General features: G+C 35.1%; 1 protein-coding gene and 1 non-coding gene across 3 annotated transcripts; one reads left to right on the forward strand and one right to left on the reverse strand.

Annotated features, from left to right (window-relative positions):
- Window positions 1-821: 821 nt before the first annotated feature.
- On the reverse strand, window positions 822-3,339 carry LOC121265264. 2 transcript variants are annotated; one of them, XM_041168830.1, is made up of 2 exons: window positions 3,061-3,339; window positions 822-1,992 (listed from the first exon to the last, which is right to left on the reverse strand). In XM_041168830.1, the coding sequence occupies exons 1-2, from the start codon at window positions 3,277-3,279 to the stop codon at window positions 925-927; spliced, it is 1,287 nt and encodes a 428-aa protein (XP_041024764.1). In that variant the 5' UTR covers window positions 3,280-3,339; the 3' UTR covers window positions 822-924. The 2 variants fall into 2 exon arrangements, 1 of the variants encoding a protein (XP_041024764.1); XR_005940643.1 differs by lacking the exon at window positions 822-1,992 and adding an exon at window positions 2,720-2,977.
- Window positions 3,340-23,506: 20,167 nt separating this feature from the next.
- Window positions 23,507-23,613, forward strand: LOC121266658. Its single transcript, XR_005940879.1, has one exon. It is a non-coding gene; the product is annotated as a small nucleolar RNA R71 (small nucleolar RNA).
- The last annotated feature ends 3,958 nt before the right edge of the window (window positions 23,614-27,571 follow it).

The raw sequence follows: 27,571 nt of genomic DNA on the forward strand, positions 1-27,571 counted from the left end.
CTATTAGAAGCTTCCGAACAATTGGTCCAGATAAACTCCAGTTTAGCTCGATTCGAACTAAGTCGTCATGAACACAAAATTCTGATAAATGATACAACTGGTACAAAATTAATGAGCTCGACTTAGAGCATTCTCATTGGATTAGCTAAAAGTTAAATTTATTGAGTATTTAGCTATTAGAGAGCAAAATATGCTCATAATAGATTAGTTAAATTCTAAATATTTGAAATTTAGCCACATTGACTTTACATTTTTTTTCTAAATTTGAAAGTTACTATGTACATACATCAAATACATATTTTATTAATTATTTATCTCTCCCTTTATTTCTATCACATATTTGATCACAATTGGTATATTAATTTGAGTTAGTGATATATTAATTTAATAAGAATATGATTATTAATTAATATATAATAGGTAGAATAGTAAAATATGATAAAATAAAATAAATTAATAATTAAAAAAATTAAATATTTTTAAAATTATTAGTTATTCATTACTATATAATGAATAAATGTATAATCGAATGTGGAGATTTGATGTGAATAATTAAAATCAAATTCATCTTATATTATTTTATTGTTATATAATGAAATAATAGCTATTCTAATGTGGAGATTTATGTGAATAGAATATCCAAAAGTCAAATTTCTCTTACATTCATAAAAAATGTCATTTAACTTTAGCTAATCTAATGAGAGTGCTCTTATATGGCCTCATACAATAACTTCCTATTGATTATGAGAAATGATATTTACAGTCACAGAATATACAAGCGTCGTGCACTCTTTTTAAAAAAATTAAATAAATATGAAAAGATTAATTTTTTTAATAGTAAACTTTACTATTTTTCAAAAGAAGTATGCAATACTTACATAATCTATAATTGTATATAGCATTTCACCCTCAATCAGTCAGTCATCAAGCAGCCTGGTCATCATCACTGTAAGATTCATCAAGGGAAGATCGGGTTCGCATCCTCATGCGTCTAGGAATATACACATTGTAGTAATAGCTTAAAATGTTTTTCTTAGACTTTGATGGAAACTGCTTCGATGCTAGCTCCCAGAAGTTTTTTCCCCCCGATAGTGGGTTCTTTTTCACCAGAGATTCAAATCTACGTTGTTCTTTCAACGTCCATGACTTCGAAACAACTTCTCCCATCTCATCAAACTTCCAACTAAAAAATGCAGGACCAACTTCTGATTCCAAAACCAGCCTGCTTAAGAGAACATGGCGTTTAATGCAGTCAACAGATTTTGGAAAGGCACAAGAGCATGAGTTCCGTCTCCCCTTCCCAACTGCTTTCATCATGGTACTAGTTTCCTTGATTTGACTTTCCATGGGCCAGACTCGAGTGCCTAACCACTTCAAGTTCTCTGACTCGTTTTCATGGCGTCTCCACTCTGGAACTTCAGCCTGAAACTTTGACCCAATGGGAACAACAGGCCGTCTTGGAAGATGATCATCTCCAGAAATCAAACTCACTGCTGAATGGATGAAATCAGCCACAGATCGAGGTTTTTGAACACTATCAATGATCCCTACTTTTCGAGATTTCAGATTCGGGTCCTCTGAACTTGATGAATCTGAACTTTCCACCAAATCACTGATATCCATCAATGATGTGTCCTGTGTGGCTAGCTCTTCCACCCATCCGTCCATATTAATATTCAAGTGAGAAAGATCATTTCTTGTGGAACTGCATTTTGTTCCATCTTCCAGAGAGATTATATCAATATTCACGGGCCTCCCTTGAGAATTATCCTCAAAACTCAATGTACTGTGATCTGTATCAATATGTGAATTTAGGACTGTTTGCTGATTACAGCTTTCAGTCGTGTCGCCTGAATTTAGTGACCGCGAAACAGAAGAAAATCGGGTGTTTCCCAATTTTGAGAGGTTTTCAATATCAGATTCTCTTGGAGCCAACGAAGAAGCGACTCTCAACTTGGTACCTTCTACAAACCGTTCAAATTTCTTCTTTCTCTAAATAAAAGAGGGCAAAATTCGCTTTCTTACAAGGAATGACAAAAGTAAACAAGGATGGGCACTAAATTTGGTAGAAATAATTAATGGGAAAATAATGTTAATAAAAGGTTTTATAATAACATTATCTTTCTCTGGCTTATGTTTACAAAGTTTTGATATAGCTTTAAAGAGTTTTGCTACTTATAACTCAACACATAATGTCACTACTAACATATAATCCATTACACTAATAAAGAAAGTGAAAACACAAATACTTTTTTATATTATCTGATATGAAAAGTTTTTATATTTTAGTGGTGTGTTTGGTGTATCGGCTTAACCCAGGGCTCTGCATCTAGAACTCGAAAAATTGGGTTCTTCCGGGCAGAGATCCGCTCTGATTTTATTCCGATATGTATCTGAACTTCTTACTCCCCTCTATTCGGATTCAAATACGGTTATATAATGCAGGTCTTGGTATGTAATACTCGATACCTATAACCAAGTTTCCCATTTTACCAAAAGATTGCCTTATAAATGAATGACATATTTTCGTTGTGTTTATAGACCTCTTCTTTAAGAGGATCTTTTGACAAATTCGGTTACAATTTGGGTAACTGGATATCTTGATTTTTACAATTGGTCAAGGCCAGGTATCCACTCGGATTATATCGGATTAACCCAGACTGGTACCTGAATTTCATTATAAAATCATATACGAATCCAAGTATATATAACTAGTTACCAGGATCATCATCTAGGTTTCAAAACTACATCATTTTTGTGTTTGTAGCCCTCTTCTTTAAGAAGATTTTTCGACAAATCTTATTACAACCCGAGTAAATCAGATATCCAGATTTTTATAACCGGTTAAGGCCAGATAGCCTCCCAGGTTAACTCAAGTTGGTACTCGGACCTCAATATAAACCCGAATGCAGATCTATGTGAATACTGGTATAATCGGGTATCTGGCTCAGCATCAAGGTTTACAGCCCTAAAAGAACTAGCAAAAATACAAGTTTAATTAAGTTTGCAGCGAAATTAATGAGATAAAGAAGAATAAGCAATTTCATATTGGGAGCTTACCGGAGGAGATTCCCCATTACATGAAAACAAGAATTTCCGCACCTTGAGAGTTTGATTGCATAATCTTTTGGAAGAATATTGGGATGCTTTTGGATTGTGAGGGTCCAAGGCAAGTCCTTTGGTCCATGACAACATGTCTATACGAGAAAGTGAATTAGGCAAAATGCCTTTTTCAGTACTCCTCTTGTCGCAATTACTACAATTTCGCAAGGTTCCCATTTTAGCAATCTTCTATGTAATTCTTTTGAAATCAGTGCTGAAATCAGGACAAACAGAATCTTAGAGCATTGGTATTGGATTACTCATCCCAATCTTCAAAATTTGACTAACATGAAACTCTTTTACTTCTAGCCAATTACTAAAAACTTGAAATCTACGTTAGATTAGACATCATACTCTCTATAATAATAAAATATTCTTATTTTTTTATCATTAATATTTCTTTAATTAAATTATATAGATGAACATTACTTATATTATAATTTGTTATAAGATAAGATTATTGCATTATTTTGTACTTTATAAATAATTAATAAAAAGTTTACTTATATTTTCTCATATTATTATAACTTTTGCATGATTATAGATAGATGCACAAAATAATTTCTTAATTATTTTTATATTTTAAAAAATATTAAAAGAAAGATGATTAATATTATTCTATAAAAATATAATTAATAATAGGAAAATGCATCGTAATTCTAAGAATGAAGTTACTGTAGGGATGAAGTTATATTAGAGGGAAGAAAAAGGAAAACACAAGAAATAATAAACTATTAAAATGAAGATGCTACAGTTCCCTTCATAGTTCATACATGACTCTAGAGATGAAGTTACTGTAGCTCATCTTCTAAATGAATTGTGTTTAGCTAATTTAATGTAGCAGAAATTTAGTAGACATTCTTCAAAATATGACTTTCGCTGGCATTTGGCTAAGCCAATGCTAGTGCTCTTAGTCCACGCTTAACCAAACATTTTCAATTTTGTCTAACTTTCAAATATCAACTTTTGGCTCTATTCCAATTTTCAATCCAATCATTACTTAATCATTATCTAAATATAAAAAATAATATAATGTTTATAAGTTTCAAAACAAAAATACTCTTAAAGAAATTTTACTTCAATAACTTTTTCTACATATTCAATTTCACAAACGTCAAAACAAAACTTACTTAAAAAAACAAATTATTCAAAATTTTCTCTCACCATTACCTAAACTTAATTTAAACATTTTTTTGGAAACATTCACAAAATATTTCATAACCAAACATGGCCTTAGGGTTTAGGTATGGAGAAGAGCGGTTGAGGATTTCCTACAATTTGTTAATCTAAACACTTTTTACAATTCAGAAAGAGAAGCACGGTAGGAAAATTCAATGTATTTAATATTGAATTTCATATTGTCCATTGACAACATTTAATACTGTAGGGTATACATCTCTCCGAATTATAAAAGGTATATTATGTCTTGTTTCGTTTTCTTAAAAAGAAACTTTGTATCTACAAGAGAAGAAAAGTATTAGATCTACAAATAGATTTTATAAAAATAAATTTATAAACAGACATAGTTTGATACCTGATAAGCTATATTATAAAATAAATTTAACGTATCATATTAACCAATATCAATTTCTCTTTCATATAACTAGCTCGTTTTCGTAAATTAGAAAGAAGTTGCTTACCTCTTGGTTGGATGATGGCCTAGAATCTTCAAAACCAAGCCTCTCGCACCTCCCAAGTTTTTATTCATATTTCACTTTGTGTCTGTGGTTATATAGAGAACGGAAACCCTAGAGGAAAAAGCATTGAAGGAGAGTTTTAATGGGAAAGGAACTCAAGAGTCAAGATACTCCTGCCTTATCTATACTTTGAAATTTGAGTTAACAATTACCAAATAGAAAATGATACTTGTCACCTTCAAAGTTACTGTTTTGGTATTTTAATTTTAATTTTAATTTTTTTAATGATTAAGAAAGTGACTATTAATAAAATTATATATATATTTTCTTAATTATTAAAGATGTGAAAAAAATGTTTAAAAGAAAATTCAAATACACTAGGGGTGGCCCCAAGCATGGTTCTTATCTAATTAAGGTTGTGTTTGGATGTTGAAGTGAGTTGAGTTGAGATGATAAAATATTATTAGAATATTATTTTTTAATATTATTATTATTTTGAGATTTAAAAAAGTTGAATTATTTATTATATTTTATATTGAAATGATGAGTTGAGATAAGTTGAGAGGAATTAAAGATTCGAATGAAGCTAAATCCTTTTATATATGTGTGCGTTGGGATTCTGGAAGCTTCCAGTAAAACTAATTTCATATATATATATATATGCCTCAAGAGTTGATGTTATATTTATGATAAAAACACACAAAGAAATAAATTTTTTATTTTCATTAAATGAAGAAATTATATACTTGTGCATCCCAAAACTATCAAAAGTCCTCCCGTTTGCACTTTGCACCCTCTAACTATAAAAATTTGAAAAAAAATGCTTCTTTGACTAATAATGTAGACAGAATGGGGTTTTTATATTTTTATAACTAAAAAAAAAAAATTTATAATTGAATTTAAAAATTAAAAAAAAATTGGAAAAAAAAAGGGGTCACAATTTGGTCCCAATGTCATTACACTAAAAAATTTGCACATTGCATCTCAATCTAATTCTAACTGTTACTATGGATGGAAAATAGGTGTCTTGACTAGGGATGTAAATTCGGATGCGGATCTAGGTACCTGGCTATATCGGGATCCCATCCGAATTTATATTACAGTCCGAGTACTCGTCTGGATATCTAGATATACAAAATTTGAATATTTGATTACTCAAATTGCAACTGAATATCTGGATTTGTCAAAAAACTATTTTAAAAGAGTACACAGTAATCGCACTTGCATCTAAATAGGGACAGGTACAAAATTTGGATACTTGTCCAGATAAAATTCAATGAATAATTACCAAAATGAACCAAATTTCTCAACTTTCAGACTGGACAGGAAAAAATCGAATGCACAACCCAAGTCTTGACACAATCTCAACCTTTATGCTTTAATAAAAGGTGTAAAATATCAATTTTCTATTATTTCTGAAGTGTAATGGGACGTTTTGGTAGCTTGGAGTATAAATTGTAAAATTTTCGTAGTACGAGGGCCTGAGGCTGCAAAGTGCATGTATATCTGATTTTATAAAATTGATTATGAGATTTGTGAATATGAGACGTTACGTCGTTACCTCACATATATCTATACCTCATTAACGTCCTTATCTAATTATTTATTATTATCTTACCATGGTGAGATTTGTTTCTCTATTTCTTTTGTAAGTTATTATTTTGGAATTAAATTCTAAATTCTGTTGAGAGATAGTTCTTTTGTATCTTATGAAAGATCATATCTTCTGTAGAAGCTTTGGCATGATGCAGTAGCATTAATGGAGCTTGCTCATAAAGTCTGGGTGCATTTCTCATCGTTGTTTGGGGGTTTTTGTTGTCTTTTATAGCTAGAATGATAGTGAGATGAGATGGAATAATTTCAGATGAGTTGTATAAAATATTATTAGAATATTATTTTTGTTTTAAAATTTTAAAAAAATTAAATTATTTACTATATTTTGTATGAAAATTTAAAAAAAATTATAATAATAAAATGAGATGAGATGGATTAAAAACATTTCTATATTGAAAGAGGATCTAATATTCCTATAGTTTTCGTGGTTCTGATAAACTTCAACTACCAGCCGGTACCTGAAGTTATTATTTGGGAGATATGGCTTGCACACAATTCTGCAAGGTATGATAATGTTCTTAAAAAGGAAAAGCGATGGCTGAAAACCCAGTTTTCATACCAGCTAATAGGATTTTGCCATATAGGACATACAATAAATATCCATCTACACTCATATGCACCAGATTTCTTTTTTATTTTCCATCTCTTTCCCTCTTCTCTCTCTCTCGCAACTGGTGGTTACCTCTTCCTTGAGTATGCTCAACTGGGTTCATTGCCACACCTTTAGAGTTTGATAATTATGAAAATCAAATCAAGATTATTTCCAACAAAAACCATCTTTAGAGTTTTCATGACGGCAAGGAGATCTATGAAACACTGAAAGGGTTAAGGGTTCTTCCTATAACATAATTGTAGCTCTAACTATCATGAGACACTCAGAAATAGAGTTGTTAGAGTGATCATTATCATGATTAGATCAATTCTTCATCAAAATACTAGGAGAGATGAGCATTTTCAATCTCATGTTATTTTATTAGTCTCAATATTATGGAGCATAGATTATCGAAGATCTTTTTATAAATTAAAGTTTCATGTTAAAATATTTAACACGTGCAGGTATGAGTGCGTTACATACTATCTATGTTCACATTTATGTGAATACTTGTTCAAGATTGTCATATGGTTGTGTTTCGAGTGGATCCATTTTGGGAGAGATAATTGTTGCCATAATAATAGGGTGGAAGGTGGTGTAAGGAGGCTGTCATCGGACTGCATTGGGTGGTGTTGGTGCTGCTATAAAAGGGCTGTAAAGCCCAAAACAATGCCGGCGGTATTATTTTTATCCAAAAGAAAGGAGGCGGCTGGAAACCACATCATCGGAATGAGTCGAACTACTACACACTACTACACGTACGCGGCGGTAGCAAGAGGCTAAAAGCCCAATAGCAGCGACACAGAGAGAGAGACCAAAAAAAAAAAAAAAAACTCAAGATGTTAATTAAGACCCGACCCGTATAAGACCCATTATGGAACTAGGTCACGCAGCAATTGTCCGCAGTCTGGATCCTCGAGTTGACCCAGATCTAGATTATGATCCAAAACCAACCAAATGAGTACAATATTATTTTTATTATTTTAATATATATTTTTAATAAAAAAATTATAAAATTTTTTTTCTCTCTCTTATTATAGCTATTAGTTTTAAATTCTTAATTATTGTTTCTTATTAATTTTATTGTATGGTTGCCCATCTAATTGTTCATTTGAATGGAGTGAATAATTTGTATCAAAATCAGAGAAAATGATTGGTTGCCAAAATGTACAAAACCTTACTTGGCTTTGGACGGCAAATAATTAACTCCATAATATTGTGAATAATAATGGAAAATGATTTGTACAAAAATTCGAGAATGTATTGTTTGAACAAAGGTACAAAGCTAATTTTTTTTTTTTTTTTGATAATTTGATCCATGACATAATTAGTGAATTGGAGAGAACAATTTGTGTGTTAGACTTTACTCCTAGATGAAGAATTCTGATAGCACTACTCGTTTATCTACTAAAGTTAATGCTAGAGCAAATAATTTATATATCAGAGTTTTCTCTCAAAAGAGAATTCTGGTGATACAATTAGTTTATCCTCAGAATTTAGAATTGGAGGAAATATTTTATGTGCTGGGATTCACTTCCAAATGAGGGATCTTAATGACACTATTAATTCGTCAATAAAGTTTTGGGAATATCTCAAAAGAAAAGTTATAGAAACTAGTAAACAAAATATTTCCCATATTTATATTTTCTAATCTTAGGGTATGTGGATTTACACTAAAATAAAGCAAACCAAACAAATAAAACAAAAGATGCCATAAGGGATAAGGAGTTTCTTGAGATAATGCATATAAATATAAGTAGACATTTTTAAATGTAATGTTTTAGTGGAGATTTTTGCTATATATAAGCTGGTATGTTAACACATCACTTATAGCGGCATACATTATAACTAAAAATAAAAAATAAAAAAATAAAAAACCAATATTTTTTTAGCATGGTTGATGTGGAAAACTTCCACATTAGCAATTTCATAGATGACTTTTATGGTATGAATATAAATATATCGAATCCTGAGATTTGAATGCAGAAGGAAGGAGTTACTATTCTTAGGTAAATATCTCGCTATTTTCCTTAGCAGGAGACACCTCCAGCTATCGACGACGGTTACTATATTAATCCTGCTAGGGGTGCAATTTCCTGGCGGCAAGAATAGAGCACACCCTTGGTCTTCCAACTTATTGGACTTCCCACATGGGCCTTAATCGATACTATTGGGCCCGTCAATTAGGGTTAGAAAAGCCTCTCTAGTTATCCCACAAATTCACGTTACGTTGGCGTGGTAGGAATTAATAATTATGAATGGTTTTGCTTATCACATTGTCAATTCTGATTGGCGGTTCGTGCTCCCATGCCTTGGGGTAGTGGTAATGCCTCCGTGTCTGCTCCTGGTCATGTCACCAGATTGTGGGATCTATCTACAGTGATTTTGCTGTCAGTCCGCTTGCATTATTCCTGGAGTACTTAATCGTCGCTCCTCCTTTATAAATAACTTTCTCTCTCCTCTTTTATCCTTTCTCACTTCTTCTGCTTACTTATCTTCCCTTTGTCTGCATTCTCTATCAAAACCCTATCAAATATCCTTCGCGTCACCTATTTGGGTCAATGGCCCGCAGGAATTTTTCTCGACTTCCTTCTCGTGGATCTCCTTCTCCCCTTCCATCGAGGTCTTCAACAGCACTAGAATCTTCATCTCAACGTGACGTTCCTTATCATGAAGGTTTTGATTGGTCCTCTGTCCTTACTACGATCGACCTTAGGAAGTTAAGGAATTCATATGGAATTCCCAACTCGGTGACTCTTGAGGTTCCTCATCGTGGGGCTGTCTACTCCGAGGGCTTCGCTGAGAAGATAGCCCTTACTACTTATGCCATTTCGCATGGGTTGGGGCTCTCTTCTTGCTGGTCGGTACGTGACTTTCTTGACTTCTTGATGTTGGCACCAGTTAAGCTTCCCTCCAATGCTTGGAGAATTCTGATGGGCTATTGTGTTGCCTGGAGAATGGCCTTGGAGCCCTCCTGAGAGGAGTATCCCGATTTGACTGTTCGGGAGTTTATTGCTACACATGTTGTCAGGGCACTGGAAGGAAACATTTACAGTTTTCGTTCTAGTTCTAGATATCGTCTTGCGTGATTCAAAGGTCAGCATTCCAATTCCACATAGTGGCAGAAAAAGTTCTTTTTAGTTTCTAGCCAGGGATGGGAGTTCCTTGGTAGTGAGGGCGATAGGGCTGAATTCCCAATCCGTGCTAATTGGGGGAGAGTCCTTGATGAAAAGGTGATGCTGTTACTTTTTCTGACAATGGACTTCCACAGAAATTTGGTGATGCTACTTGCCGTGATTGTAGCCAGGGGTTTTCCTTGTGTCCACTTTGAGCCTACGACAACGACAACAAACCTCATGCCTCTTAATCCTAGCAGAAAGGGTCCCACCAGGTCAATTTCTCACTGCAGGAATGTCCAAGAGGACGTTATGGAGGTTAGCTCTTCTAGCGGGTAGTGCGGTATCAGAGCAAATACCTAGCACTTCGTGCACTTCTTGGCAAATTCTTTTGTGTCCCTGAGGGCGCGGGCCCAATAATAACCTACCCTTACAACCTTTTTTACTAGGCTTTCCCTCCGGATTGATTCTCGCACACTCATTCATGTATCTTTGTTAAGACGTATTAGGCTTCCTGTAGGGAGATGCACCTCAATAAAGGGGTTGAGAAATCTCGCTTATAAAGGACTCCATCAATCCTGGTGAACTGTCCGATGCTTCTTTTGATCATTTTCACCTCTTCCTTCTCTGTTGAGAGCTCTCCGGTATCTAGGCATCTTATCACCTCTTAAGCCCACTCTGGTTCCCCTGGTCTTACTTCAGCGACCTCAGTCCTGACAGTCAGGACTTCCACCACTCTGCTTATCACTTCCCGTGGTAGGACAAATTCCTCCATTCTTGAGGTTGTTCATGCCAACTTGTCCGCTATACTGTTATCCTCCATTGTTATTTGCTCAATGCCAAAATAACAAAATCGGTCACGCTTCTCCCACACAAATTGTTAGTACTTTTTCAAATTTTTGCCTCTAGCCGTGTATACTCCAAATACTTGGTTAACTATCACCTGGAACTCTGCTTTTACCTCGACCTCGGTGGCTCCCAGTGGCTTGGCTATCGAGAGTCTTGCTACCAATGCTTCGTACTCAGCTTTGTTTTTAATGGTTCTGGAAGTGAGTTTTTCCATGTAATGGCATTCTTGTCTCGAACTGTGTATTATGTGGACTCATATTCCCCCACCAGCATGGCAGGATGAGCCATCAATGAAGACTAGTCAGGGCTTTCTGATCGGTGTGGTCGACACTTCTTTGGGAAAGTTGGTAAATTTAGCGATAAAGTTTGCTAGGGCCTGGCCTTTCATCACGTGTCTTGTCAGGTAGTCGATGTTGAGCTCACTTAGCTCGATTGAACAGCTCACCAGGCATCCAAAGGCATTTGGCTTTTGTAATACCTTCTTTAGAGGAGTCTCTATCAGGACCTTGATGGGATGAGGTTGGAAGTACAATCGCAAGAGTATATTGGTTGTTACCAGCGCGAAGGCAAGTATCTCCATTCGAGGGTATCTTGACTCTGCCCCCAGTGGGGTGCGACTCGTGTAGTATACCGGCCTTTGAATTGCTCCTTCTTCTTTGACCAAAGCCATCAACAATGCGTGGGTACGTAAAGTGTGTCCCCTTGCTTGAGTTGGCTTAGTAGTAGAGGGCAGGATAGGCATTGCTTCAATGCTTGGAATGCTTGATTGCAGTCATCGTTCCAAGGGCGTACTTTGCATAAGACCCTAAAAAATGATTGGCACTTATCTATGGATCTAGATACAAATCTGTTCAGTGTTGCCACTCTATTGGTTAGCCTCTGTGTCTCGCCAATGTTTTGAGGGGCTTCATCTCCATGATCGCCTTAATTTTCTTCGTGTTGGCCTCTATCCCTTTCTCGGACACTATGAAATCCAGAAATTTTCCCGAGTCAACATTGAAAGCGCACTTGGCTAGGTTCAACTTCATCTTGTATTGGTGCAATACAGCGAAGGCTTCCCTTACATACTTTAGGTGTTGGGATGACTTTTTGCTATTAACCAATAGGTCATCAATGTATATCCCATACTACGCCCGATCTGTTTTTTGAACATTCGATTCATGAGCTTTTGCTATGTCGCCTTGATGTTCTTCAGCCCAAACGGCATGACTTGGTAGCATTACGGTCCCTGATCCGTTATGAATGAGGTCTTTTCCTCGTCGGCCAGGTTCATCTGGATCTGATTGTACCCTGACTAGACATCCATGAAACTTAGCCTACGTGTTCGGCCGTGGAATCAACAATCAAGTTGATGCGTGGCAGCGGGAAGCTGTTCTTTGGGAAGGCTTTGTTTAAATCGGTGAAGTCCACACACATCCTCTATTTGCCATTGAATTTCTTCACTAGTATAATGTTGGATAGCCACACGGGGTAGTGGACTTCTTTAATGAATCCTGCTACAAGTAGTTGATCGACTTCATTGGCTATGGCCGTGTACTTCTTCGTGTTGAATGATCTTCTCTTCTGGAGGACCTTCTTACTCTCGAGGTTGACACATAAGCGATGTTCAATGATTGCGTTTTCTATTTCGGGCATATCTTTGTGGGCGCAAACACGTCTCTGTGTTTGACCAGGAGCTGCTTTAGTCCATCTCGAATCTCAAGCTGGAGCTTGGTCTCGATTCGTGTTGTAGCCTCCGGTCACTCTAGATGTAATGTCACTAGCTCCAATGACTCATTTGTCTCTACTTGTTGTGAGTTTTCTTCATCCCGCACTTCTACATCTGTGATGACCCGAACTTAGTTAAGTTATCACCTATCTTTTAGTCCCCACTAATTTTAATCTTTAGGCCAAGCAGAGAGGAGGATTTCACTTAGGAACATGGGTCTTATTTTTGTTCTTAGTGCATTGGGCATCCAAGCCCACAAGAAGGCCCCAGCAGCCCATAGGGTTTTCAGCCACTAGAGGGGATTTGGGTTTAAAACCCTAGTTAGGGTTTAGGGTTGAGAATGGAGGCACCACATGATGGGAAAAACCTTTTTGTTTCCCTAGAAGCTGATCATTTGAAAACTTAGGGAAGTGGCACCCTCGATTAGCACACTTTGACACTTGGCCAACATGCACATAAGATTTTAGAAGAAGAAAATAGATTGGAAGAGGAGAGAAGGCTCAACACAAATTGGGCACACGCCATTCTCACCATGCACACGCCACCTATAGGATTTTGGCAAGTTCTAAGAAAGTGTGTAATGATTAGAAAAAGGAAGAGACGCATAGGTAAGGCACACACACTCATCGAGATTCTAGAAGAATCTTTATGAGAGGAAGAGCAAGAGATGGGGAGCTAGGACAACACTCACACGCCACTTGCCACATGGCAAGAATGCACATGCCTAAGAGGTCCAAGTCTAGGTTTAGGGTTTCATCAAAAGACATATATGCCCCAAAGGTTCAATGAACATGGACGACAAAGTAAAACACACCCTAAGGGCATTTAGAGTTTCAAAATTTTAGAGATATGACAAAACCACATGTCACTCATGCGTGAGGATCACTTGGATTTCCCAAGGAAAGGCAATCATGAAGAAGAAGAAGAGGAAGGGGTTTCGGCCAAGGTTAGAGGATCTGTGACATTTGGCACTCATGCATTCAAATCTTTGAGATTCTCTATGACATAGGAAAAAGGGGCTAGCATGGAAAATCGAGGAATTATATAAAGAGAAGCTTAAGAGGTCGACGCCCAAGGGGCACACCAAGGGGTCACTCTGCCACTTTTCATTTTCAAATCACTTCTCTGTGTGTGTGTGTCTATCTCTATCTCTGTCTCTCTCTTTGTCTGTCTCTCTTTCTTTCTCTCTCTCACACGACCACGCTAGGAGGAAGCCCACTTCCATATTTTCTCGCATTTTTCTTACCAACCAAACACTACGCATGTCTCACCCATCTCAATCTAACCAACCCCATAAGTGAAAGGATGAGGCCGAGAGTCCATCCAAGGCTGTGGAGCTCGTATGGTGAGAATCACTTGAACTTTTACTTAACCATTTCACACACACACACATGGCCACGTGAAATGGAGGGTGATGGAGGACTCGGGTCTAAGGGTCTTCCCCTGACTTGGAGAGGGGCACACAAATCAATTCATGTTTGGCCTTGCAAAAGTGTTGTTTAGAGAGCTAGGGTTTATCGTTAAGGGGAGAAACTGAACCTTCACTAGCACATATGAGAGGAAATGACCTCGTAAAGGGTGAGAGAACTTGGACCACTATTAGGGTTTCAAATTAGAGTTTTCCTTTAGTGAGAGTTTCAACCAAGGGAATGATGAGTACCATGCATGGCACGCACCACAGATGCACACCACTAGGACCAAGCCATAGTGAACATGAAAGGGCAATCGATCTATGGCAACCCCTTAATGTCGAACACGTGAGAAGCTATAAAACACAACACACACCTACTCTCAAGTTAGAGTTTCGTTGTCTAATATTGTTTAATATATTTTCAGCTTGCTAATTGTTGACTTTTAACCTACTCTCGGATAATATTTGTATGTGACGTATGAACTTTGCATTGTTTGTTAGTATTGTATTTTTATTGCTTGTTAAATCAAATAAATAAAGAGATCTTTAGTATATCATGCTTTGCATTCGATTTCACGTGATTCTTGACATATGAAGTTTATAATGTTTCGGCCATATATAGTTGACATGATTAGGAAATTGTCTCTTACCATGACAAGCACCTATTGTTATTGCCCATGTTTTGTGACAAGTCAACTGCATGTTCTAATGCTTTCAAGCCGTAACAAGAGATGCTTTGATGTCTTGTTTGATAACATGACATGATTGCATAGTACCTGACATCTACATGTTCAAGTTACACATGAAAGAAAAAGAGTCTCAATTACATGTCACATGCATTTCGGGGTTGTGCATAGTTTGTAAAAGAAAAGTTTGTACATGTTTTGTCACGACCCCAAATGTTAGGATGGAGGAATATTCTAATGGAACTTCTCTCTCTACTTTGGAGTGCATAAATTGGAAGTGGTAACCACTGGATTGATGAAGCACAAGCAGCAGACCTTGAATGAGTTGTTTTTAAAGGGCTCCATAGCAAGATAGCACCTAACGCTGGTGGGTGCCATAAGATGGATGTGGTGAAGGCGAACTGCGAACTGTCGCATAATGATAAGAACTCTGACGTAGTCACCACCGGTAGGGCTGTAAATGAACCAGTTTGTTTGATAGCCCGCTAGCTACTCACCCAGCTAAACTCTAATTGAATTGACTAGTGAAAAAAAATTCGATTGTAAAAGCAGATACTTGCTTGATTAATAATGATATATATCCGACTAAACTAGTCTCGACTTGATTAAGGCTCGTTAATGCCCACTCGTTTATGTCCGAGTCGACTCGTTAGCTCAACTCGATTAAAACTTATTTATATATTGATAAATATATACACATCTATGTACACACACACACACACACACACACACATATGTATTAGATAATAATAATATAAGCATAACACTTTTATAATTAAGTATATAATATGTAACCTAATTACTTATACCTATATATTGAATATGCTACATAGCTATATTTTAAAACTTGTATAATAATTAGTAGATAAGATTTAATAATTTTATATACTAGTATGTTAGAATCATATATGAAATAGATATATGCTATTATATTATGTGTATGTATTAATAATTTATGTAGGCACATAATATATTGTTATTATAAATAAATATCAACTATCTACATTTTAATTATTTATAAATTTATAAATTTTTAAAATCTTATAATTCAATAGATGTTCTACTTGTTAGTTGTACAAATTCAATATTAATTTTTTTACTTATCTAATTTATTAATTATTAAATCTTATTAAAAATTAAAAAAAAAAAATCTCAGCCGAGATCAAGTTGAGAGTTTAGCTTATTGAGTCGAACTCGAAAAAGGTTAAATAAAAATCTCGAGCTCGAGTTTTTTGAGTCGAGTCGCAATCCAAAGACCAGCTTGGTTCGGCTTGATTACAGTCCCAACTACTAGTCAAGTGGGCAAGGAAGTGATGTGGTAACTAGCAGGGAACCCACGATGCGTAGGAGAGCCGTGAAGTGTCCACCAATATGTTACAAGGACTATACGGCTATGAGTAATATGTGTTAGCAAAAGAAGACAATTTTTTTTTTTCTAAAAAGGGAAAAGGGTCCAACGTGATTTTCTGTCACCGATTTCTGTAACATATATGCATAAGTCAAGTTTTTGGGTCAAGTACATGTCCCTGCATACATTCTTATGGTTTGCCTTTATATGCTGATATTATCTGTTTGTATGTTATGTGTTAACTTACTGAGATTTTCTGAAATCTCACACTGGTAGTTTCCACTATCATTTTCTACTTTGAATGGTAAAAGTTGTAACAAGACATCAAGATTCTGGTCAAGATGGACAAATTGCTTGACCTCATTGAGGATGAGCTCACACTTGAGGCTCGTGACCATTTTTTTTATTACTTGTTTAAGGACTACATCACTTTACCTTAAGGAAACACAAGACATTCTGAATAAGTAACATACATCGCAAGAGTTGCTCGAATTCAAGAGGGCCTCCACTATATGAGACCGAATGGGCTATGTAACCGGTTATATAAGACAAGCTTGGGAGTACACAATGGAATTCTAGAGGGTCACTCAAAGTTTGGGGATACGATAGACGGAACTTCATATATCGCTAGGGAATTGTGTCTTTCTATGTGTTAACGAGGGTGGTGAACTTGGGCATGTACGAGAGTATGTAGCCATAAGTTAGATATCCTGACGCTTCATTCACCACTCAATCCCAAGCGAGGGCTTGGGGTATCACGACATCACGATCAAGGACGACTAGTGGTGGGGGTGGAACCTCACCCAAACTTTGATTTTCCAACGTATGAACATCCATTCCCACTGTTTTGAGTTCTTGTACATAGCACTCTCGTGCTATTGCTTGTTCACCCTGTACTTCTCTTACTCTTGCCTTTGTTGGGATCTTCATGTTCAATTGATATGTTGAAGTGACAGCTTTGATAGCGTTCAAGGTTGGGCACATCAATCTGTTGTAATATTAGGGAGCGCTGACCACTTGGAAGTTGGTCATTGTAGTGGTGGTGTGCTCCTTTTTCGGCCATGACTAGTAAGGTTCTGGCGCCCAGAGATTGTACTGCATCTCTGAAGAATCCTTTCAGTGGTGTGGATGATGGTCGCAGGCTACTAGGATTAATGCCCATTTTGCCAAACGCATCACAGTAGACGATATCGGCCAAGCTCCCTCTATTGATCATAATCCTTCTAGTAGTGTAGTTTGCAACTAACAACATTACTACCAATGCATCGTCATGTCGATATAGGACTTATTCACAATCGTCCTCCCTAAAAGAGATGCTCACCGAGTTCTTATGTCTTGGTTGCTTGGGGGCTCTCTCTGTTGTGTACACCTCCTTGTACCTGACCTTACAAGTGTGCATTTTTCTACTGGATGCGAAGGCTCCCCTTTCGGTGAATCCTCCTACTATCATGCATATCTTGCCCAAGGGTGTGCTGCTATGGATTGAGTTCTAGCGAGGGGCATCTCGATCGTTTTCCCCCATTGTTCACTGCCTTTTAGGACTTCTGCTTCGACGGGCACTTCAATCTCACTCCGGTCTTTGTCCCGTCACTTGCTTCGATGGTTCTGAATGTTCCACAATCAGTTGCTCCAACTCTCTACTTCCTTTCAACTCATTGACTCTTCTTTTCATTGTGTGGCAGTCCGTTGTCCAGTGACTCTCTGACTGTTGGGAGGCATAGAAACGTTGTCCTACTCCTCTCCTTGCTTGTTCATTTCCACTGGTCCTATGACTCTCCTTCTGACTATACATTAAGATTCTATGAATGAATATCAAACCACGCTCGTAAGGGGTGCTTGACCTATATGTGGAAAAATGATCATTTTACTCCTGACTTAAGGATTTTACATCCTAACTCTAAAAATACTAAAATTTACATTCCTCATGTAAATATTATCCTTAACGCAAATATAAATTTAGAAAAATTTAAAACCAAACACAACTATGAGAAACACCATAGAGCCGAAATTATCAATGGCCATTCTCTTTTATTTTTGCTGCAATTTTATCCAACTCTAAAACTCACGATCAAACCGAAATATTACAATAAAGATTATCATATCCTAAATTTAAAAACATGCTTAAAACATCCAACAAAATTACACTTCACATAATCGCAAAACTCTTCAGTAAAAAGATTCAAACTTTTTAACTAAAATACAACTCTTGAATCTCAAGGTTTGACCTATTTCAAAGCATTTCCAAAAACTTCAGAAATCTAAAACTTTCTTCTAACATATTCATAACACAAATCTAAGAACTAACATGCTTTGAATCTACATATAAAAGTCACCAAAAATTACAAAATATCACTTGAAGTATTGCACCATACTTAGCCAAAAACAAAATTTCTTTCCAAACTAGCTTTGAACAAACACTTGATTAAGGCATTCTATGGTGATAGCTTCAAAACAATCTAACTAAAAACATCAAACTTTTGACTCAACAGCATAATTTCTTGCATAAAAATTCACATTTTTGAAACCAATGTTAAAAATGTTCAAACTAACATCCTAACATGTATGTAAAAGGCTTAGGGTCATCAAATAAAAATATCAAAACCATTAGAATAAGATTAAACGACAAAAGACTCAAATTTTCTTAAAATAAAAATTGTTTTTCCTCTTCCGGTTTCTTAATTTCTAGATCTGAGAAAATATTTCATCAAAAACGTTAATCATGAAACTAATGTCCAATAAACATTCATATATACATGTTAAAAACACTTTATAAAAATTTCAGACTAAGATTTTTCCATTAGCTTGGTCAAAAACTCCAAAACACAACACACTATCCAGATTGACCTTTATATAGTTAAAACAACTTTTGACTAATGAAACGACCATGAAATCAAACAAAAGAGATACCCACAGAAACTAGACTCAAATAAGAACAACTTTCGTGAAGGAATAATTGTGAGACTAAACTTACAAAAGTTCCAAAAAATACAAGTAAAAAGCCACTGAAATCTGCCCGAGAGAGCTTTTAAAGGTTTATGTGCAAGAATGTGAGTGCAAAGTGATGAAGTGAATATGGAAATGGCCTGCACACTTCTTACACATTCTGAAGAGTAAAAGGAAGGCTTGAGTAACATTTGAGTGATGATGGGTTTGGTCAAAACAAGGGGCAAAACAGTGGGCAATAGTGAGTGGTTTTCAACCAAAGACATATCCAAGAGTAGGGTGGTGGTGAGGTGGCCTTGGGCATCACATCATACTTGAATTTTGGGGCATGCTTTGGGTAGAGATTGGTCTGCATGGCTGAGGGAAAACTTACTCAAGAAGTTTTGCCAGGTGGCCAAAATTCTTAAACAAATGGGTTTCATTTAGAGTTTTGAGAGGGATTGGTTGGTGTTTGAGATGTTATCAAACCCAAATCTAATTTTTTTGGCGCAATCAAATTTTCAAGATTTATATGGTAGATAATGATTTCATAACATGAATTTGAAGAATTAATAGCATGTGGAAGTGATTAAACACAATGCTAGAAATCAGATCAATTAGGGTTTGGCTTAGGTGGCTTGATCTCACACCTTGATTCGTTCACAATCCATCTCATGGTTTCTCTTGGTGGCAAGTGTTCAATACTATTCACCAAGTGTGGCTAAGATCTTGCCAAGTGTTTAAATAAAACTTCTCTAACCTAATTTGGACATTCCACACTATGATTATGAAAACACTACGCTAGGTGCTACTATTGAGATTACTATTCACTCCAGGAAAGTGTAGAATAAACTTTACATTGCAAAATCCTAAATAGACATACTAAACTATTCGTGAAATTCGTTTATCAAAATTCACCCCGAAGTGCCTTTGAAATAATCAAAATGCATTTTCGAACAAGTGTTTCTTTCGAAAACTGGCATAGGATTATTATGTCATCAATTCCAAATAATAAATTGAGTCTAATGGAGTAGAACATATCGCAATCTAACACTTGTAACTATTTCAAATAAATAAAATCGCGCTTCTGGCACCATAGTGAGTGTCAATACTGACTATGATGACAGACTAAAACCTACACGATTGGTTAAATCGTGAAAGCTTATGGGTTTTCACGAGGTTTCTAAAGCCTAAAGAAATTCCACCATTGAATTTTTAGCAAGCTGTTACAGTAAGTTTTTTAGTTAGTCAAATGCACTTTGATGTTCTGTGGTCCACTAAAAAATAGTGTCATGCATGAGCAATTTACATAAAGATTTAGAAATTGAGCTAAAACCTTGAATAAACCTCCTATAAAACCCAGCATGCCCCAAGAATGACCTAATGTTCTTCACAGTTTTAGGTATGGGGAGTTTAGAAATCAAGTCTGTTTTGGACATATCCACCTCAATACCCTTTGAGGGCACTAGGTGCCTTAATACCCTGTTTAGCCCTAAAGCGGCAATTTTCCCAGTTGAGTAGTAAGTGTTTCTCCTTACACTTGGCTAAAACAGCTTGTAAATTAGTCAAACATTTCTCAAAAGTGCTCCCAAAAATAGAGAAATCATCCATAAAGACTTCAAGCTACTTTCCTTTCAATTAAATCACTGAATATACTAGGCATGCATATTTGAAAAGCTGCTGGGGCATTACATTACACAATCCAAAAGACATTCTTCTAAATGTAAAAGTTTCAAATAACAGATCTTCTAAAGAACAAGGCTTTTTTTCTAATAAGCCAATTCATTTGGGACCCTGCATATCATTTTTTTTTCAATTTAAAAATCAGCCCTTTGTCTCTGTGTTTTCACATCGAGAACTCGTTGTAAATGAAGAGATGCCAAAGGGGCTTCTTACTTCCCAAACAGATATTCCTACATCTATATATAAACACTGGTTTAGCAAGAATACACAAGAAAAGCAATTCGAATTGTTGATTTATCGCCAAAGATGGCTTAGAACCAATAGTTCATTATCTAATGGATTTTTCCGTTCTAATACTCCATCCGAGAGTTATCAGTATTTATCAAATCTGTTCCTATCTAACAGAATGCTATTGGATCAAATGACAAAGACATGTAAAAGTAGTTTTTCTTGGTCTTCAAATGCTATTTCAACTTAATAATGGCCCGAGAACCCATCTAAGAAACAATAAAATGCATGGCTAGCAATTTTCTCCAAGATTTGGTCAAGAAATGGTAAAAGAAAATGGTATTTTCTAATGGAAGCATTAAGCTTCCTATAGTCAATCCATATTCTCCTACCTATAGTCACCCGTGTGGGCACTAACTCATCTTCTTTATTCTTTATCACAGTCAATCCAGATTTTTTTGGAACCATTTGTATGGGGCTAACGCATTTACTATCAGAGATGGGATAAATAATACCCACATCTAACAACTTAAGGACCTCATTCTTCACTACTTCTTCCATTGAAGGATTAAGCCTTCTTTGCATTTGTCTAGATGGCTTGACATCCTCCTCCAAATAAATCTTATGAATGCAGATTAAAAGGTTAATACCCTTAATGTCGGCCAAGGTCAGCCTATGGCCTTTTTATGTTTTGTTAGGACCTCCAATAGCTCATCTTCTTGTCTATTAGTTAGACAAGAAGAGATTACCACTAGTAGAGGCTTGAGATCCAATGTTAGGATCTGCTCCTCTGAGGGTCTTATTGTTGCTGGATTTGGAGTGAGCTGTTGAACCTTGGGTATCCACTCTGCCACTCCTCCTGCATATAAAACAGAAAGAAATTGGTTAGAAGTGTCCATAAACTCATAATCTTCTTCTAAATCCCTAGTGATATGGTGGAAAAGATTCTAAGATGCTGCTCTCCAACAAGTTTACTTCCTAAGCTTCTTCCACCTCTTGAGGTCGTATGCACATGTTAAAAATATTTAGCTCAAGAGTCATATTTCCAAAATGCAATTTTAAAACTCCACTTCTACAACTTATCAAGGCATTTGAAGTGGCAAGAAATGGTCCTCCTAAAATTATTGGAGCTTGGAAAACAAAATTGGCTAACAGTTACATATCAAGGACAACAAAATCTACTGGATAATAGAATTTGTCAACTTGAACTAACACATCCTCTACCACCCTTATTGGTATCTTGGACCTATTGGCTAACTGCAAGGTGATTGAGGTAGATCTTAACTCTCCGAAATCCAACTTTTCATACACAGTGTAGGGCAGCAGATTAACACTATAGCCTAGATCCAGCAAAGCGTTGCCAATTTTGGAATTTCCAATTGTACAAGCTATAGTGGGAGAGCTAGGATCCTTATATTTGGGAGCGATATTATTTTGGATGATGGCACTAACTTGCTCAGTGAGGAAAGCCTTTTTTTTTTTACACTCCACTTCCTCTTGATGGTACACAGATCCGTTAAAAATTTAGCATAAGTGGGAATTTGCTAGATGGCATCTAGCAAAGGTATATTAATCCTCACTTGTTAGAAAACTTCTAAAATCTCAGCCTGGTTTTTATCTTTGTGCAAAGAAGCTAGTCTAGTGGGAAAAGGCGCAGGTGCTTGCCAATTTTCTTTTTCAGCTTCAATATGCAATGGATTAGAGTTATTACTAGTGGTGTCTCGTTTAGGAGTGGGGTTTTCCAGAATTTTAACACTTCTCAAAGTTGTGACAGCTTTCACTTGTTTCAGGGTTGAGTCTTCAGCCATTTCTGACACTTGGTGGATTTGGCCTTGATGATTGGGTTGTGGCTGTGCTAGGAACCTCCATTTCTCCTGAATACTCAGAGTTGTTGTTAGCCTTGTTAGAGATCATTTAATGTCATTGATAGCTTGTGAGTTTTGGTTATTGATAGTTGATTGCCCTTGCTTGTTGGAGGTTTGCTGTCATTTGGTGGACAGTTTCCTCAAGGTTCCTCCTCTGGCCCAAGACTACTAGTGCAGGGTATTGGGATGGCCCCTGTCCCATTAGGGCATGTGCATACTGGTGAGGCACTGGTGCATGAGGTGAGGAATAAGTTGGTTGCTCATTTCTCCGGCTAAAGCTTGGATGACTCCTCCAGTTTAGATTGTATGTATTTGAAAATGGACCCGCAAAAGGTTTAGCAACCATGTTAACAGCATTAGTTTGATCCAAATTCTTTAAAAGTTGAAATTGTAGGGCAGTCACTAGTTGCATGCCCTACATCTTCACAGATATTGCCTTTTTCTGGAACTTTTTGTATAGCTTGAATCTCATTGGTTTTGTTCATATCTATGGTTTCTAATTTCCTAACATGCACATCATCCACCTCCCTTAAATTATACTTAACCCCTCTAATGATGGTTTTTAAAGGTTCAGTTCTATCATATATATCTGAAGTGTCCTAAGATTGGGCATTTTCAGATAGATAGTCAAAGTACTAAAAGGCCTCTTCTGGTTCTTTGTTGAAGAATTCTCCATTGCACATTAAATTGCCTCATCTTGGGTAGTAAACCCTTATAGAAAAAATTGATTATTCTCCAATTTTCATACCCATGGTGAGGACAAGCATTAAACAAATCCTTGAATCTCTCCTAACATTGGTAAAAGGTTTCAGTATTTTTTTAGCAAAATTCATGATTTGTCTTTTTAATGCATTAGTTCTATGCATTGGAAAAAACTTTTTTAAGAACTCAGTTTGCATTTCCTGCCATGTCCTTATTCATCTAGGCCTTAAGAAGTTCAACCAGGTTTTGGCCTTGTCCTTCAATGAGAATGGAAACAACTTAAGCCTAATTACCTCTTCAGCGGAAGTTCTCTTTATGAATGTGGAACATACCTCCTCATATTCTTTGATATGCAAGTATGGGTTCTCAGACTCCATTCCATGGAAGTGAGGTATCAAAGGGATAATGCCAGGTTTAAAGTTGAAATTGTTTGCATTTTAAGGGTTTGATGATGCATGAGGGTGAACTAGTCCTAATAGGTCGCAAATAATCCATAAGGGCTATGTTATGAGTACCCTCTCTCCTTTCACCTTGCTCTTCTTCAGCCATGGTACTAGATTTATCAAAGGATGAATCAAATGAAAGGGATGCACAGTCAGAGTACATCATAGACTTTGTTCTGACCAAACGAGATGTGTGGTCTCGATTCCAAATAGACATACAATAACCCAAATGACTTCACTAGACAAACACCAGAGGTGTGCAACATAAAGGAAGTAATTGATAACAATAGAAAAGAAATGTATTTAAAAATTAAAAATGTAAAAGATAGAGTTAGATGTCACCAGAGTGTGAAGAGGTTCACAACTCAATCACACATCCTCACAGCAGCAACTTGGTTGTTTTGTAAATTGCGTTTAATCCCTGGCAACGGCGCCAAAAACTTGTCTCTCCAATTAAAATATCTCCCAAGTGCAGAAGGTGTGTAGTTGTTATCTAGGGAGAGTCTCAAGGTCGAATTCACATGGATTAAAGCATTTGAGAATTGTGATACCCTTGCAATTAGAATGATGATGCTCTTATTTACCAAAAGGAACTTGGAACAAAATAATAGTGAAAAGGATCAAAGAATGACTCCAAATTCTTGGCTATTGAGTCTGAACCAATTTGCACAGGTTTAAAACAAGAAAAAAGAATTAGAAATAATTCTTTCAAAACAATGTATCTAACTTTGATGAATTTTTCAAATCAGTTTCAACAATACTTAAAGCTCAATATATTAAAGAATGGGATTAAAAAAACTTTGAAATTTCTAAGAAGAATTTTATCGAACACCTAAGCCACAGGTTTCCCTGTCATAGGTTGGTTTCCAAAGAGGACTTGAGACTTCTCTATTTCCTTCAAACACAATTTCGATCAAGAACAAAGTGTCTGGGTAGCGTATATAATTCATGCATTCAAAGTAACTTCTGAAATAACCTCCATCAAATTAATTCCAAATTGACATTAAGAGTGCTACTAAAGACCACAGTCCTACAACACCCAAGAATCCATCGCGCCCTTTAGTCGATGATGAACCAAGGGTAGGTAAGAAAACCCTAAAAACAGCATCATGCAACATATGGTAGAAATTCTCTAGATACAACTTTACTAAACAGAATGGAAGCAAAAAATCCCATGAAACGCAACCCATTCAAAGGATTCCTGAGCTTAGGTTTAGAAAATTACTCACATATAGTGTTTATGACATCAGCCATGCAAAACACAAACATAACAAGCTTGAATCGAAAAGGAAAGAAAAACAAAAGATGCAATCTCCGAAAACTGCTCTGCTAAAAAACCCTTCTTTGATTTTCTACCTCTCGAATGCTTCTTGCTATCCCCTTCTTATCCTCCAGTCGTGCCTCCTCTGTGCTCCCTCAGATCCCCCTTCAAATATTCCATGTGTAGGTTGGTTATCCTCTCTTGTTTCGTGCGGTGCGTGATCTGGAAGGCTAGGGCTGTGAGGGATGAAAAGGGAAAAGCAGAGAGAGAGAGAGAATCAGTCGAAATTGCACTTAGAATACAAGTGTGAAGTATGTGGTCGTGTCCCTTAAGTGAGAATAATTGAATAAAAAACATTGTTTCACTTGGTCCGGAATCAATTACTCTTACTTTTTTTCTAATGTATAAATAAGCATATAACATATATTTTTAATTTGAAATTCCTCAACTTCATGCTTATTTAATACATTATTTTCACTCCATCAGAACACGAGCTGTTAAGTTAAACGGATCAAACCTTCAAGCTCTAACACAATCTATTTAAATAACAGATCGTGTCGTATCACCCGTTTTGATTCATTTAATAATTAATTAAAAATGAGTCAAAACGACACGACTCATTTCAATCCATTTCATGTAAAGGGGTTGAATTAATCTACATAACCCATTTGACCTAATTAATATAATTTCCCATAAAAGTTAAAATATATATATTTATTAGTAGCCGTAATATCTCTAAAAAAAGCAATAGGACTACCTACTAAAAAAAATTAATATTTATTAGATTTTAACCTATGATAAAAAACTAATCTAACAAACCTAACAATAACAAATATAAGTATAGGTTTAAAAGTACAATCTTGATAATAAAAATATAAACGTATTAAAAAATACCAATATCATAATCTAATAATAATAAAACTATACTTTATAATAAAATTATAATTTTAAAATAAAGTTTAGACAAATTATTACATATTAATCCATTTATTAATTAATTAATATATTAATGAATCAATCCGTTTTTGCCGAACTTATTTATATCATACTAAAACACAAAATTTAAACCAACATAGAGCATTGACAATGGTTTATGCATCTTCATATTTGTATAATATCTCTCTAAATTGGTCTATATTAGATAATGCAACTTTAAAATTTTGCATAGTTATGAATAATATTTCTTCAAATTTAAAGAAATACTATTCACTCTCCAAACATTATTTTACTATTTTTTCTCTCTCCTACCCATTAAAATTAACTTTGTGAAAGTTGTATTAAGATGATTTTAATATATAAAATTTATATTAAGTTGATGATACAAAGTGTTTTTTAGTACTTATTAATATTTATTGATAAAATTGATTATTTTGATATATAAAATTGGTAATATTTAGATATATGAAATTTGTATTTTTGAGCACATGGTGCTAATAGTAAAATATATAAAAATAATACTTTTAAGAAAATAATGAAAAAATAAAAATATTTTATTATTATTTGGTTTAAAGATGCATATCCAAAGCGTGAGTTTTTCTTGATATACAAAATCAATCTTAAAAAAATATGATTTTAAATATGCATATGGAGAAACCAATGCTAATGCTAGAGCAGGTAATGACTTATCCATATTCATATTCATATTTGTATAATATCTCTTCAAATTAGTCTGTATTGAATTATGCATCTTTAAAATTTTGTATAGTTATGAACATTATTTCTTTAAACTTGAAGAAACGTTGTTTACTCTCCAAATATTATTTTACTATTTTTTCTCTCTCCTACCCTTTGCTCCCTCTCAACAGCAATGCAAACAAAGAAATCAAAGATGATCGAATGAGATTGATAATTGCTTATTTGTAGCATATCAAGAAAAAATAATTTGATAATTGTTTATTTGAAGTATATAAAAAAATAATTTTAGAAAAAAAATATTTTATTATTATTTATTTTAAAAATATATAATTTAACGTGAGATTTTTTTATTTATATTTTATGCATATATAGTGAAATCAATGCTATTGATCTCCGAACTGGTCACTGGTTTTATTTTTGAGTACTACTGGAGCCATCGTTAGTGACTCCCGCTGGAGCTACAGCTCTGGCATGTGTTTTTTTTCAATTATTTTTTATAGAAAATTTTTTTAATATTTTTAAATATTTAAAAAAATAAAATAAATTTAAAATATTATTAAAAAATACTTTCTTAATCATAAAGTAAAAAAAAAATCATTAAAAAATAATTTTTTAATAACAAAATAAAAAAATTATTTTATTTCGTAATTAAAGAAATATTTTTTAATGATGTTATGATTTTTTTTATTTTTTAAAATATTTAAAATTCTTAAAAAAATCTATATAAAAAAAATTAAAAAAAAAAACACATAAAAAATTACACACTAAT

The sequence above is a fragment of the Juglans microcarpa x Juglans regia genome, chromosome 5D (genome assembly GCF_004785595.1).
Source record: "Juglans microcarpa x Juglans regia isolate MS1-56 chromosome 5D, Jm3101_v1.0, whole genome shotgun sequence".
In the NCBI taxonomy this organism is placed as follows: Eukaryota; Viridiplantae; Streptophyta; class Magnoliopsida; order Fagales; family Juglandaceae; genus Juglans; species Juglans microcarpa x Juglans regia.